This window comes from Anser brachyrhynchus (assembly GCF_964034855.1).
Source record: "Anser brachyrhynchus genome assembly, chromosome: 2".
Lineage (NCBI taxonomy): Eukaryota > Metazoa > Chordata > Aves > Anseriformes > Anatidae > Anser > Anser brachyrhynchus.
In genome coordinates this window covers 108,527,763-108,544,048 of record NC_137695.1, presented here as the reverse complement: position 1 = coordinate 108,544,048, position 16,286 = coordinate 108,527,763, and the positions used below count along the sequence as shown (strand labels likewise).

General features: G+C 35.8%; 1 protein-coding gene across 3 annotated transcripts in view; it reads right to left on the bottom strand.

Annotated features, from left to right (window-relative positions):
- The window catches only part of LAMA1 (laminin subunit alpha 1), a 108,021-nt gene that overhangs the window by 18,597 nt on the left and 73,138 nt on the right, over window positions 1-16,286 (bottom strand). For all 3 annotated transcript variants that reach the window (XM_080579362.1, XM_080579363.1, XM_080579364.1), the window contains 16 exons: window positions 15,753-15,851; window positions 14,695-14,806; window positions 14,370-14,532; window positions 11,833-12,043; window positions 11,474-11,590; window positions 11,217-11,380; window positions 9,986-10,124; window positions 8,698-8,791; window positions 6,770-6,886; window positions 4,638-4,820; window positions 4,173-4,327; window positions 3,609-3,752; window positions 2,660-2,793; window positions 2,222-2,372; window positions 1,560-1,684; window positions 497-647 (listed from right to left, as the gene is read on the bottom strand). In XM_080579362.1, coding sequence (XP_080435488.1) covers window positions 497-647; window positions 1,560-1,684; window positions 2,222-2,372; window positions 2,660-2,793; window positions 3,609-3,752; window positions 4,173-4,327; window positions 4,638-4,820; window positions 6,770-6,886; window positions 8,698-8,791; window positions 9,986-10,124; window positions 11,217-11,380; window positions 11,474-11,590; window positions 11,833-12,043; window positions 14,370-14,532; window positions 14,695-14,806; window positions 15,753-15,851 — 2,259 coding nt within the window. The remainder of the gene's footprint in view (window positions 1-496; window positions 648-1,559; window positions 1,685-2,221; window positions 2,373-2,659; window positions 2,794-3,608; window positions 3,753-4,172; window positions 4,328-4,637; window positions 4,821-6,769; window positions 6,887-8,697; window positions 8,792-9,985; window positions 10,125-11,216; window positions 11,381-11,473; window positions 11,591-11,832; window positions 12,044-14,369; window positions 14,533-14,694; window positions 14,807-15,752; window positions 15,852-16,286) is intronic.

Genomic DNA, 16,286 nt, shown 5'->3' with positions numbered 1-16,286 from the left:
ATTTATTTCAGTTTACTGAATTCAAATCTCATGGTTTTAATTCAATATTTCTGTTCAATAATATATTCTCTTCTCCTCCTGCAAGCTCAATTCCAAAAGATTTTACATCCTGTCAAGATTCCTCCAACAGAGGAAAAAAACTAAAACAAGCAACAAAAAAAACCTACCACTATCTCCCATCGCCCCTACTGCTTCTTGTTCTTGCCTTTAGTTAAATAATAATTAATTTTGCTCTCAGAATTAAAGTGCTGGATAATTCTTTTCATTGCTTAATTCTGGCCTTAGTATATGCGAATATTTGCTCTAAAGAGTGATCTATAAGGTTCTTGTCTTTACTCCTTTGACTCACGGTATCAATCACAGGCAATAATCTATACAAAGATAATAACTTGTTTTAATATAGATAAATTGAAATACAACATAGGAGAAAGCGAGGAATTATCAAGCGATCTAAACACAATTTTTGATAGCTTAAGAATACAATCCATTTTCTTACAGTGCCATTTGAAGTAAGATACAGAAGAAGCCCATTAGGTGAAAAGGTGCTGAAAAATATTATTATCTGAGTCACTGTTGAGCGAAGAGCCTTCTCCACAACTGAGTATCCACTGCCATCAAAATGGAATGAAGTGTCTTCATCCTGTGGGCTATAGAAGTTGAAAGGAGAGCTAAAATGTTAACTGAAGATTTGTGTTTTCCCAGTCATTTTTATATAAAATATAAGAAAATTTAGATCAGTTGGTGCAGGCCCTAGGCAGTATGATTAGAAAGTGTAGAAAGAAACTTGAATTTTGATGTTATGAATAACTAAAGGATTCCAGCCAAAGGCCACTTTCATTATAGAATCTCACAATGCATAATTTAGCCTCAGGGAAGGATATATACAAGATAAAATAATTGCTACAACATACACCCTCTTACTTTAAACTTGTCATACATTTATCAAAATGCTTTGCCTAATGGCATTTACAATAAATGTTCTATTAGCCTCTTTTTCTGTAATATAAGATTTCTTTTAAAATCTCATCCAATCAAGCAGCACCCTCTGCTGTTTCTACATGAAATGTTCTGCAAAAGAGAAAACAGTTAACCAACTTTCTTTTCCATTCCTTAAACATAAAAACAGCGCAGTCTGCAATACCCTTTCTCTCTGTCACACACAGGAATGGGTAGCAAGCACAGTGGCTACAGTTTTGCTACAGACTTTTTAATAAGAGTGCTTTACACTGATTTTGATCCTTGGAAAGAATAAATGTATCTTGCTACAAATTACTGAAAGGCAAACATTCCAAAATACTTTGATTTACTGGCAGTCCCCACTTTCAGTGCACAAAACAGATCACAGCCATAGAACTGTGTTGAAAAAATAAGTATTAATAAGTGATAAAATTATGTACAGTTAAATTATTTGACACCATTAGCACATTCAGATTAACATATTCAGAATTGTAAGTTAATGATCAATGAAGCAATTTGTCTGAGTTTGTTAATTTTAGCTGCAACAGAAATATATATTCTACATGACTCTAAATCTATTTCAAAAGAGTAAGACAAAATACCTTCCAAAACACCCATTGCACTTGCCCTCTCTTTCCATGTAGTTCCAAAGACCGATAGATTTGCCATTCAGGGATGCTTCTCCCATGCACCCTTTAAAATGTGTCACCTTAACAGCAGGTGATTTCTGTAAGTGAAGAAATACTTTATGAATACAATTAATGTTAAGTATTCTGAAAATTATACAGCCAAATTATTGTTTATTTTCCTTGAACTCTAAATTTGTTAGATATAAGTCATAATAAAAGAACGTGGTTTAGCATAACTATTAACAATTACCATTTAAATCATAATAGATTAGATTTGCAGCAAGTAAAAAAGTGGAATAACTATGTCCTTGACATACTTACATTTCTCATTGCATGAACAAAGGCAATCTAAAAGAAGCCATGGAAGAACAAACCAAAAAAGGAGTTCAATGTGTAATATCTATGCATCATACACGCACACAGAGCCTGTCCTGGTGAATAATTTATGCAGAATTTTCCAGGCAAAACTAAATTCAGAATACTAAAGAACTTCCTTACAGCATCTTTGCTTTAGGTTCACAGTACCTGGCATTTCTTGATGAAACAAACAATTCATGCAATTATTGCTAAATCAAAGGTGTATCTCAAACGTCATAAAAATAACATATAACAGAATACTGATTTCAGAACTGAACCTTGATTTGCCCCCCAAGTCCTCCAATAAATATCAGTGTTGATTTGTTAACATCTAGTATGCTGGCTGTCCCAGGAGAGGTTGCAGATTTAGACGAAGACTTCTGATTGGAGTTCACTTCCTCTATGCTGAGTGCACCTGTTTTTCCAAACCTGCCAATTCAAGATAATAATAAATAGTTTTAGAAATCACCAAGTTTAATCCACACATGCTATCAACTTCTCTCTTTAAGGTTAAAAAGCATCTTGTAACTGGAAAACTCAGCAGATGGTTTGTGTGCTTTATGATGAGTTCATTCACTAAGTAGACGGACGTTTCCGTAATACAGCAGTCACATTAAAAAAAAAAAACAAAACAATCCTAATCTCAGTTTCCACTGAACTTATTTCTGATTGTCTTTTTAGACCTCCAGTAATTATGCCATTCACATTTTAATTACCTGGTTGCATGTATTCTGTGCCATTTGTTGTTGTCAATTTGAAGATCAGGGTATTCTACTCTTGTTGATCCAGAGCCCAAATCCCAAAGAAGAGCTACCTTACCACGTCGCATCTCCACTGCAAGGAAGTCTGTCTGAAAAACAGCAGTGGTTATTTTAATACTCCATATTGAACATGCTGCTTCCATTCTAATTTTAATTTTAACATATAGCATTGAGAAAACCTTTCCAGATTCATGCCCCCCACATCCTTGGAGTTTACTTTTAGTGAAATCAAGCCCAGTGAAAGAAAAACCGTTAATGAAACCAAAAACCTCAGCTTACAGACAAGCAGTTGAATCTTTTCTTTATAGATATGTAAAGACATGATAGTGTTTACATGCACATGTATAAATATGCACTTCTTTCTGAGCATATGCAAAGTGACCTACCAGTCTGTGAAAAAGTATTATCACATGATAGTGTGCCGCAAGGAAATAACAGCATTTTTATTAGAATTAGAGAGGGAAGGAAGAGGAAGGCAATGTGACACTAAGCTGTCATGCTCTTTTACAACTGAGTGGATGCACTGTGCTCATGAGGGCCAAATTCAGTCCTTTCTCTGTGATAAGAGACAAAATGCTTGATGTACTTCAGCATGCTATATGAAAACATCACACAGAGTGTCACACTCTGTGAGGTTAATACAGAGAATGGGAAAAGGTGGAGATTCGTGACATGGCCAAGACGCAATGCTAACAAATCAAGTATTTTTATTCTCTGCCTTTGAGGACCTCCGTGGAATCAATCAAAGGCACAAAAATACTTCCACCCCTACTGACCACTTCTGTCTGCATGCAGCCACATTTGGGTTCTTAGTTTGAATTCAAGTAGGAAAAAAAAACATATATATGGCCATTTAAAGTATTTGATTAATATCACCTCCAGTGAATGTACATCAGAAACTTACCTTTCCATTACTACCCAGGTAGAAAAGGAGGTTATCTGGTTCAGTAGTTTTCACATTAAGGGTTAGGGTGTTGTAATTTGTAGATGAAATCTGGGGTTGGTAGGCACGAATACAATCTCTGTCTGCTGATACTGCAACTTTAATCTGTGGGGAAAAGAGGAAATGGAATCCAAACAAGCTTCAGTGTACACAACACATATTTCTGGAATATGTACTTAGCTTCTGACCAACCAATAAAAGCAATTCGTTGAGATACTTTCATGTGACTTAAGTATTGCTACTGGGGTTAGATCTTAGCAGTCTCCTAGGTACCACTTGAAAAAAGAGATTCCCAGATAGAGAAGAAAGAAATGTGTCATAATTCACTCATCCAGTTATGAAATTTGAAGCCAATAGATCAAACTATTCAAATACTTCAGAAAATAACAATAAATTTTTGGTCAAAAGCTCGTATGCCAAAAAAGCCAATGTAATGATTTCGGAAAATAAAGATAGAGAAATTCTCAAAGAATCTGTGTTAAAAGTGAAAGTGAAGCCAGTTAAGTCTGCAGCAATGGTACTTACAGATGCTGCCTGCTTGCGGGCTTGGCTGATGAGCTCTTTAATTTCAGACAAATTTCTGCTGAGGTTCTCTTCTAGCATTTTCAGAGGTTTCAGCTTATTAAGTAGAAGACTTGCTTGTGCTTTGACCTCTTTAACTTGTTTTTCAGCTGTGATTGCTGGCAAAACATAAATGAAACGTTGAGGCAGGTTGAAAGAGAAATGCTAAAATATTTAATTGCTAAAATAGTTAACTGATTTCTGATCGTTTTGTTTCAGCAATGTTAAACCATCAGTAAGGAATATGCGTACTTAAGGGCAACCCATGAGACTCCTCTAGAGGTCTTTTAAAAAGTTAGCCTGGTTTTATTGAACTGGGATGAAACTTTCAGTCCATCAGACTTATATTTAATGCCTATCAAACTTTAATATTAGTACTGCTTCTGCAAGCAGTGACATTTCTACAGGGTAATGAAGCAGCAAACTTACCAGCTTTTGATGAATCAGTTATAAGTTCACTAGTTTTCCTCAACGTGTCATTAACTCGGGACAATGTAGACGAAGTATTCAGGAGCTTTTGATTGAAGTCCCCAAAGTGGCTTAAACCCACCACGGTGCTGGTGTTTGCAGACACAGCTAGCTCTTTCACCTCAAGCACGTATTTCCTTGTATCTAAAAGACAGTGGCAGTTCACAGACTAAAAAATAAAATCACAGCTTTCATAAATACTTGAGAGTAATAAATGCCCGGCCTGTTTCATGACAACACAGTTATAGCCATAATCAAAACATTAGAAATGCTGTCAGTTACATTCATTTTAAACTAAGAGTTATATTTTCATCTCTTTGTTTATATCAGTTTGTAAGGGGAGCTCCAAACCAAGACCTATTGATACCTAATTTTGCATAGCTGTTGAATGCCCTGTGGCTTACAGAGTGAGAACTTTACGTTCTGTGAAACTGGAGGGCCAGAGGTAGGCTGGTGCAAACTCCTCTTGCCCAGTCAGTAAGGTGGAAAATGGCCATGGCCCTGAACTAAAAACATGGTAAATGCTCCCATACTGGTGATATAGATATGGATATAGCTATAGATGTAAATGTCTGTTCATACACATATATGTACAAATATAATAATATATTACTCAAATATATATACATAATAGAATATATTAGCAATTTCAGTTAAGACTAGTCACTTTAGATTTTCAAGTCTTTTGATTAAAAGATTAATTAAACTAAGTTTTGAATTCTGGGGGAAAAAATGTTGTTGTTTTTGTTTGTTTGTTTGTGACCAGCTCTGAAAACAATGTAGACACAGAATGATGTGATGGCGAACTTCATTCTGTCTATTCCAACAGGGAGGTTATCTGAATACGTCAAGCTTCCTGCTTTTAAGTTCCCTGAATGAGTGCTGGCACCCCAAGTCACTAGTCTGAAACTCACTTTTTGCATCCTGCACAAAGCTGGCAAGGCAGAAGGCCTATTACACCCATTGTTTTTGGATATGAGCACTTATAAAGTCAGCATACTGCTCCAACTCTCAGCCTGCCCCTTACAGTCCCTGTGCCAGGAATACTGGGAAGATGCTGCAACTGGCACAAAAGGCCCGATTTAGGTCTGCAGGGATCCTTCCTCATTACCACTACCCTAGGCAGAGGGCAATACCATCATTAATCTCTGTCCAGATAAAAAAAAAACAGAAAACTTCAAGAAATAAAACAACAAATTAAAATCCAACAACATTAAGCTATGAGTTAAGGAGGGCTGTTCTGTAATTTTAATGATGCTTTCATTTTTAACGTGTAGCTTTATGTCAGATAGCATCCTGCAATTGATGTCCAGTGTAACTTTGTCACTAATATCACCCTTTAGTGTGAGTTAAGAGCCTGAGCAATAAAAAGGGTATTTTAAAGCTCTGGACTTAGTGTTCTAATCTGGAGATACAGTAAAACCCAACAACCCATGCAGGAGGCCTTTAGGAGTGTTCATTTACCTTAAAAAAAATACAAAATAAAAAATTAAAGTTGGTAAAATATTTCAGACCCTCCTCTTCGCAACATGAAAGACATTTTCTTTACTAGCTTCAGTGAAGCTCTAGGTCTTCTCTTTATCCAAAATAATGACTTCTTTTTAAAGGGATTTTTTGGTTTTGTTTTGGAAAAACACCAAAAGAACATTTCATCGGCTAACTGAAGTCAGCAGTTACAACTAGAAAACATTTAGATGTACATGATAAGACTCGTTGCACAGTAGAAATGATTTTGAAGCAAGCTATCAAAAGAAAGCAAAACATCACAGTTTCACATATAGTTTCTCTCCATGTGGGATCAAATATTCTAGGACTTCATTCTCTTCTCATGCTAGTGTAATTCCATTGCTTTCAGATCCCCTCCTGATTTACAGCAGTTTGAAATGGGAATCAGACTACAGACCCCGTATCATAACCAAGTTATGTTCTATGGTTACTAAAAATGGCAAATATTCCTTGTAAGGCAGGAAGCTAAATGAGTCTCCAGTCTAGTTTGTTGCTATGTTTTTCCCATCAGATGATGAACAGGATTTTATTATGATTGTACTAGACCGTTCTGTAATAAGAAGAATATCAATACCGATTTCACTTACCATTAGGCAATGCTTTTAGTGTCAACAGGGAATCATTAAGCTGGTTGACAATTTTAATAGCACTTTCCTGAATCTTTTCTACCTTTTTGTTCAACCCATTCAATTCAAATACAAGGCCTGTTGGAAGAAATATTTGTGATTTTTCTGTGCGTAAACAAATACCATACAGTCCACACAAAACCTACATACAAGGATAATAAGCATTTGGTTATTTAATCAAATAAAACTTTGTTTTCTTCAACAGAAAGAGTGTTTTAAAAACATTAACCTAAAATTAATGCAGTATGTCCAGATAAACACCTGTGGGCACTGTTCCATGCAAAGCCATCCTTTTTGGACATCTCCATCAGACTGAAATGGTAGAAACAGTCAGGGAGAAAGCTATAAATTAAAATGATTCCAAGATGGCGAACCCCTATAATTTCTATTATGTTCTTGACTTTTTTGAAATATGACAGTAGCAATTGAAAGGAGGAGTAGCGTCTTTTTTGTGAGTTGTTTGCAGAATCTTTTCACTAATAATGAAAATATGTAGAACAGAATGAACAAAAAGGTGTGCATTCTGTCCATCTGAATACATAAAAAGTGTGTGTGTATATATATATATATATTTAAAAGCCATTGATATTCAAAACAAAGACCATTTTACAGTTACTGTTTATCTCTGAAACATTCGTCTTCCGTCCAGTTTTGTCCACAACTTCCCATAGGGCTAGATGCTGCTCCTAAACAAAGTCTCAGTGTTCAAAATGGTTTTGAACTTCTGTGCTGGTTTCAGTTAGGACAGAGTTAATTTTCCTCCTAGTAGCTGGTAGGGTGCTATGTTTTGGATTAGGATGAGAAGAGCGCTGATAACATGCTGATGTTTTAATTGTTGCAGAGCAGTGTTTACACCAGGCCAAGGACTTTTCGGCTTCTTGCTCTGTCCTGCCAGCGAGCAGGCTGGGGGTGCAGCAGGCGCTGGGAGGGGACAGACCCAGGACAGCTGACCCAAACTGGCCAAAGGGGTATTCCATACCATCTGGCGTCATGCTAAACAATATATAGGGGTGGCTGGCCGGGGTGGGGGGCCGGCTGCTCGGGGATAGGCTGGGCATCGGTCAACGGGTGGTAAGCAATTGCATTGTGCATCACTTGTTTCATACATATTATTATTAATAATACTATTATTATTATTATTATTATTATTTTCCTGTCTTAATAAAGTGTCTTTATCTCAACTCACAGGCTTCACTTTCCCATTTCTCTCCCCCATCCCAGAGAGGGAGGGGGGAGGGTGAGTGAACAGCTGTGTGGTGTTTAGCTGCCGGCCGGGTTAAACCACAACAACTTCCATGGTGCAAACTAAAAAGCTTTGGTGATCTTTGTGGAGTAATAACAAACTAAAAGGATTTCGGAATTTATAGCAGGACACTGAGCCAAAAGGCACTTTTTTTTACAAACAGACAGAAAAAAAAAATCAGCTGGTTATTGTATTTCAACTGTGTAGAAGGACCAAGAAAAAATTATTATTTAGATATATCGTCCTACATACTTGTATGTAATCCATGATCTATTAAATCAAATTGGAAGAATGCATTTCTTCAAGAATTACATTTGTCCTTCATCTACTGCACAGTCCCTAATGACTTAATTCATAGCATTCGGAAAAACAGTGATTTAAAGAAAGCATTACTTGGAGAGAAATGAGATATATTAAAGGTCAGCTTTTTAAGTGTTTACTTAACTACATTCTTACCAAAAAAGTAAAACAATACTTGAGTCCTGAACACAAAATTAATCTCAATTGTATAAAAATGCATGTATGTTCATATGCAATATTGTAACTTACTTTATGCTCATTTAAAAACATAAAATAAAATAAATCCATCATAAGCAGGATATGGAAAAAGAAATAGAAGCAGAAATGTGAAATCTAAAGAACTGACCATTACTTTTTTTCTTCAGATTTTTTGCTTCATTTTGAAATTTGGAGCTAAGCAGTAGAGCTTGTTTTCCAAGAAGACTGAGAGACTCCTCTGGCTAAAGAAGAAAGAAAAATAACAGAAATCAGTTGTCAGAAGTCCAACTGAAAACATTTAAGTATCTTTGGATGTCTACTGCAAGTTACTGAACATTCTCACTATTTAGGTGACATTCTATTTATTATTTTATAAAGCATAAATAAACATAATTCAAGTTGTAACCTTTTGTCCATGAGTGTGACAATCTCTGTGAGTCACTTAAAGAAAAAAAAGACTGAAACAAAACCTATCAAATTCTAGTTTGAACAGTGCTACTGGATTCACTGTTGCCTTTTGGAACATCAGTAATTTTAGTTCCAGTTCTAAAAATTTTCAGCACTGAGCCCTTTTAAGTGAAATATTTGAAAATAAAAGTCTTCAAAGTATTCTTTTAACCCATTTCTCCATCTGTAAAATCTGGAAAAGTACCTTCAAGGACTCATGTTGCATGAAATTTTAATAAGACAGAGCGATATAAAATAATATACAAGCACACAAAGCAATACCATTTTGATCCCTATCACACAAATGCATTATAACATATTTGTTTGCAGGAATAATGTGCATGACACATGCAAAATGTAGCTGATTCTTTCCTTGGGTTTACAATCATGAAACATGCAAAGAGATAAAAGGGGGGAAACAGAACAATACGAAAGTAATAGTAACTGGTTAGGTAACTAAACTGGTCGGGTCTTATTAATCTACTGTTTTAATATCAACCTGATACTTCTGCAAGGCAGAGGAATGGCAGATGAGACAAAAATATGAAGTGTCCTCAAACAGGCAAAACAGCTGTGTTTGGGAATATCTAGATAGAAGAGGAATAGGGATAGGTCAAACAAGAAGATGGCTAAATAACTCTGAAGGTGGAAGGGAGCACCAGAGGGCTGGCAACTTAAGTCCTACAGGTATGCATGTCAGATGACTGATGATAAACACATAGAACCAAATCCAGTCCAGATAAATTTGCATTAGATGTAAAAATCAGAGTAAAAATGGTACTCTGGCAAAGAGGAAAGCAAGGTAAACAGAACATGAAATCTAGTATCATTACTGCCTTGGAGTGCAGATTCAGGATAGAGTACACACTAGCCAACAGAAAAGGCTGCCTCTGTCAAGAAGACCCAGATTCCAGCAAGCGCAAGAAACATAAGAACCAATATTCCAAAATGGTAGGGAAGTTAATTAAGATACTAATATCGATACTTACCAAATCCAAGGGGCCATTCACAACTCTAGATGCATCATCTGCCAGACTCTCTGTTCTTTCAATCACACTTTTAACATTGGAGTGGGTGTAGACAGCAGCAGTTGCATTCAGAGTCACATTCCTTATTTTAGAGAGGCCACTAAACAAGAGATTAACAAATAATTCTCTTTTTATGAATCAAGCAACATAAGCAACAAGTTCTACATCTTCAGTTACAACATGCGCATCTTTCTAGAACACATGATGTACTCTAAAAAAATGAACGTACCCAACAGTGACACAAGGGCTTTCCTTACAGTTCATCATTTTGAACCAAAAAAAATCAGTTCCAAATCACCTGAAAACCTAAAGCAATTCATTTTATATTTTATTCCTTGTTGTTTATGGTGAGTTTTTCAATTTATAAAGCTACTTCGCCATAGACATTTTGCATGAAGAACAAACAAATCACATTGCCTAAACATAACATAACAGAAACGCATTCCTAGCTGGAGCTCAAAAGCAAAGCAAGATACAGAATCAAGGAGGAAATATGAACATCTGAAAGCTATTCCATATCAAATTCTGCTTTATTGGATTTGTCTGGCTGCAGCAAAATCAGCAGAGTCGCTCAGTGTTACTGAAAGCAAAGCCTTCTGTTCTTGAACTTAAAATGTGTGTCAATTTTCCAGTCTTATATGAGTTAATTTTTAAACACAAGTCTGCTGATTTTATAAGACAAAGCAGCAAGAGTCTTAGAAGTATTCCTGGGACAAAGTATTTCCATTGAAATAACTCAAATAACTTCCCAACTTGAAAATTCTAAGAGTGCATTTGAGTCCATTTGGGATTTCAACCCACTCATTTCTGCAAGATGCTTTGATAGCAACAATAATGCAGGCATAGCAAGAATAGCTTCTTGATGAGATTCAGTGATATATTGTCAAAGAAGTATTCATACACAGACCACAAGCTTTTCAAGTCGTGCCATGATATATTCACTGGGCACTTAATAACTCACTCGTTACTGTGTAAGTCAGCCACATGAAATTCAAGTGTTGTCAACCCCCTCTGTAATGTTTAATAAAGACACTGTGCACTACCTTAAAGGTGAAAAGCAACTGAAATGAAATGGGGGCTAAAAACTGATTGCGTTCCCTTAGTGGATGAAGCTACTACTACCTATTTAAATTAAATCTGACAATATTGTAAATAAAGCCTCTCACGGTTTCATCTTTCTCAAGTTTGTTACCTCTCTAGTGCATCTGCAAGTCTTTGGAACTGGGCAGCATGATCCTCAGCTCTGTATACTAGGTCAAGCACTCCTCTCACGGACATCTGCATCACCAGCTCATCCACATGGTGTCGCAAGTTGGTACTCCATAGAACTAGCCCATCCTGGTGGACCTCTAGGTTCTGTACAACAAAATGGTTTCCTCTTTTTTTTTTTTTTCAATAACAAAATCCACTTGATAGCGTCAAAAAGGATGTTAAAACTTAAGAACTTACAGAGGTAGAGTTCTTTACATCTTGGACAAGAGCAGCAGCAACATTCACTAGGATCTTTCCTTCTTTAATAAGCATGGTTGAGACTTCTTTACCTTCCTTTATATTCAGCTTTTTTTCCTATAGCATAAATCAATTTTTTTATAGTAGTCTGTACATTAAGCAGTGCAGGTAAGTTCATATATTATATAATCTTTTTGTTTGTTTGTTTTCAAACAAAGGTCTGGTTTGCTTTGAGTTTTTAAGATATTACATAGATTAACATGTTTAAATGTGTACAGTTTCATGAAAGTCAAAAAGCAACTTATAAACGCAATTTTACATTTGACATTTCTTGTGTAACACAGATTGTCCAGCCTTACATTTAATTCTCCCAGGTTGCTAGAGATAAGAGGAAACAAGCGATTGGTCTCGTTGATGTTAGCCAGTGCCTCATTCACCATATCCTGGGCATCTTGCAGTCTGCTGTTGTGCTTTGATAAGAGCTGGCTTGCATTCTTTTTCAGCTCAGCAAGCTCTTGCTGGGGTCTAAGATACTCTTTTTGAACCCGGAGCAACAAATTTTCTGCAGCTCTGGTAAAGAGAGGAAGTAAAAAATAAATACACTGGAAAGGAGAGATTTAGGCATGGCTTTGTTGTGGACAAAAGGGGATATCCAAAATTAATGTAAATGCACCTTCTTACAATAGTCTGCAATTTTTCCTATAATAGTATGCATACGCACACTAGGTTAGTTACTTATCTTAGCACACAAAAAATGACTGTTTGGGGGAGAAGGAGAGGAATACAGTTCAACTTTCTATGTGGTGATTAGAGGAGAAAGGGGTTAGTATAAATGACATTTGCTTGGACTTATGTGGGATATCCCTCACATCAAAACCTCTGAGAAGCATCCATCTGGGACTTTTATGTGTCTTAATTGTAGTAATTGATATTGTGAATGTAGGATCAAATCATCAATTATGAGCAATGACACTGGAAAGAAGCAACTAGCCAGAACTGAAAGATACATATGCAAGAGTCCTGAAAGTTTTAAATATCAAATAAAAATAAATGGCATCATTAGAATGACTCTTGAAACAAGCCATCTCTGTACTTATCCTTTGAAAACAGTAAGAGATATTATCTGGGTAATACCAAATTTCCCCAGATTTAGACAGTTGTTAATCTCTTCAACTGGTTTATTTGGGAACATTTGCAGATCCATTTGAACACTGCCTAGTACTGAAGAAGTTGAACTGAAAATGATCCTGAAAGTCTATTCCTCTGTTTCTCTTTGTTTCTGCACATATGCTGCACACATTAACTCCTGTGAGTGACATTTTATTTTGACATTTACTTTGTCGCTTTTAATCTGTTTTCAAATCATATAGATCTTTAGCCAAAGTAGAAGCAGCGTAGTTTATATCATGATACATTCTATCTTTTATATTGAATAGCAGATGTGATTTTGCATTTATTTCTTAAAACTAGTAATTCAGAGTCCTCAAACTCAGAAGCTATAAACTTAAAAAGAGTTACAAGAATGAAAGTATTTTACAAGACAGTGGTGGCTTCTATTTCAATATATAGTAAAAAGGTTATATTCCAAATGGCTTGGAAACTCTGCCATACATGGCAAACGTGAGGAGACTTCAGTTATGAATGTTGCTTAACAGTATGTCGCCACGAGTTCAATCCACTATAAGCCATGTGGTAACTTCTGCATTCCAAAAAATGCTTATTTAAATCAGTTTTGAATTTACAGCTGCACTGCATGATAAATTCTGCAGAGCCAACTATCTAATAAATCTTATTAACTCTCTCCTTCATTCTGTCAAAGGACTTACCAGAGAACTTTCAGGAATTTCAACAGAGTATGTAATTGAAAAACTTAATTTACGAATGCCTTGTATAACAGCTCAAGCTGATGCTGAAAGTCAGAACATTCTCTTAATATGCTACAGGACATTGAGACATTTTACTAAGTGAAAAAAAAAAGCTATTTCAAGTTCCTAATAAATATAAGAATAAACAGTACATTCCCATGTCATTTTCATGTCCACTTAGCTGCTGTACAGGTTAATATTCAGTACAAAGAAAAGCACAGGAGTCTGTCAAAAAAATCAGATTTCCTACCAGCAAAAGCATTCTGTTCTGCCTAATCTAAAGGATTTAATAAAGAAAAGTCAAATTTTCAGAAATATTCCTGGTCTAAACCTCTGTCGCTTAAAGCCAGTACTACTATTCTTACAGCGTCACTGGAAGCTAGCCTTGGGCAATATTTCATACTTTTGAAGTTGGAACAAAATTTATGCTGACTGTGGGAATAGCCAATGTTTTATATTGCCAAGTCTGGCAATAAACACCAATAAATAATGAATTCAAAAGCCATTTAGAAACAGTCTTTAATTGCAGGCAAATCAAGATAACAAATACAAATTCTAAACAGTGGCTTATAATGCTGAGGTTTGGTTTGACTTCATTTCATTTACAAATCTAGTTGATACATATTCCACTGCCGATCTATTATCATGTCCTTCAGTAGATCTGACAACTCTTGGGCTTGCAACTGACTAACTGTTCTACCATGTCTCTCAGCCATAAGGAGATACGTATTAGGGCCAGATCTAAATCAAACTCAGATCTGAATCAAACTGAAATCAGTGAGTCTTTCACTTACTGCAATGCATCTTTGTATCGCATCCAAATGAACAGTCTTTGGCTATATTATATCAAGTGAGATGCAGAAATATCTTCAAATAATGTAACTCCAAATTCAGAGTTTGCATAGCTCCAGCAGGACTACTTATCATAGCACAGCCTATTATTATGGCACAAAATTTCTCCAGATCTCAAAGAAGCAGTATTGCATAGTACAGACATATGTGAAACAAAGTTTCCAGTAGAATAGGCTTACTTCAGGAGACTTGTAGCATTGTAGTGCTGTTGACCAAAATCTTTCTTGCGCAGTGCATCCAGCTGGGCAGAAATACCATCCTGAAGGCTCTGAGATGTAGCATTTGGCAGTGGGAGATCCAAGCCCAGTGTTTCATTTAGCGACATTGCAACTTCAGCAAGTACTAAATAACAGAATAAACGACTTAGTCATACCACTAGTAAAAGAGTATGTGAAACTCCTGCACAAATTGCAGCATTTCTGTGCAAATAAATAGTTCTTTAAAAAGTTACAAAAGAGATACCTTTGTAAATTGTGTAAAGAAATGGTGATATAAGCAGAATACCTTTGATGGCTGTATGTACCGTGTCAATAAACCCAATCAGTTCTTTACTTTTATTCCTGGTTTCTTGAGTCATTGTGTTAAGCTGCCAAGCTTTTTTCAAAATTCTAGATGACTGGAATAAAATCAGAGATAATCTTTGACAGTTCTGTTAAAACACTATCAATTTTAATAAAAATTGTTTACAGCTTTTACATTTTTTTCCCAATATTGAGAATACTTTCTGAGAAGAAACAGTATTTTTTTTAATAAGGCACACCTAGCTGAGTCAAAAAACTGACACTTCCATGCTTGCAGATGCCTGCAACTTAATTATTTTGAAAGTTCCAGCCTCTGATATCAGTGAAGAATTGTTTTATCAATTACTTTTTACCTACAATTTACATAATTACCAAAGCTATTTCTTTTAGCATAAGAGACACCACATACTTTTAAAGACAATCACTCTTAGCAACAACAACATTGCTAGTGCAAGCACCTAGTCATATTAGTCACGCATGCTCAGCGAACTATAGGTACACATGGTAATCAAATGAGAACTAAGGGAGAAAGGACTATTGACAATTTTCTATCTAAAGTTTTTCTGGTGTTAAAATGGAAAAAGTAACATAAATGTCGGGTTTTCAGCAGATTTGTTTCTCAGAAATTAAGGCCCTAAAACCGAACAACTTTTCCTCTCACTGGTTCTAGCATGTGGAGCTAATTTAAAATTATGTCACTGCTGAATATTTATAGCATTGTGTTTAAAATAATCAGAACTTTACTTAGCTTCAACAGAAACAGAAACAATATAAATCTCCTGTACAATATCATAAAACACTGTAGCCTGCTGAAGAATTCCACAGGTCAGGTAACTTCTTTCGCCAGAAAGACCACAGAATGGATAGAATTCTTTCAGTGAATTCTATCAATTTAAAAAAGTGTGTGTGTTTCTGTATATATATATATATATATATATATATATATATATGTCTAAGCAACACTCTGACATTTATATACAATGCTATGAAATCTAAAAAGATCTCTCCACCAAGGCTAAGAATAAAGACACCAGCACCTACCTCTTCAGGCAACTGAGCAAAACCTCCCGATAAACTCAGAAGACTTTCTTTTGCTGTAGCTAATGAGTAAGTTGGATCTTCTCTAGAAACAACAGACCCCTATAAGAAACAACACACTGTAATTTAAAGACTTCATTCTGTGTCCAGAAAATTTATGGGATGAAAATAACTATGCACACTATTTAAGCTATTTTTATATTCTTTAAATGACTGATCTGCAAAACACTTGAGATGACAAAGTAGTTACATACGTAGAGTTGATGCAACAAAGCGTGTCATTTCTTTAGATAAGGAAACAAATTTCTAGATCCAGCTGTCTCACTTTCAATCAAGTAATAAGAGGGAAGCATAATGTTCTACTTTCCTGATTCTCCATTTCACCACAGTCCGAGCTGTCCAAATAAGCTACTTTGAGAAGTTCAAAGGCCCATCAAATTAAATGTTTCCATCCAGTCCCACAGCTGCTACAGTTTCAGCAGCTTGTCAAAACAGCTGTATTTAGTGTACATCTGTGAGGATGGCCCTGGAGCTGTT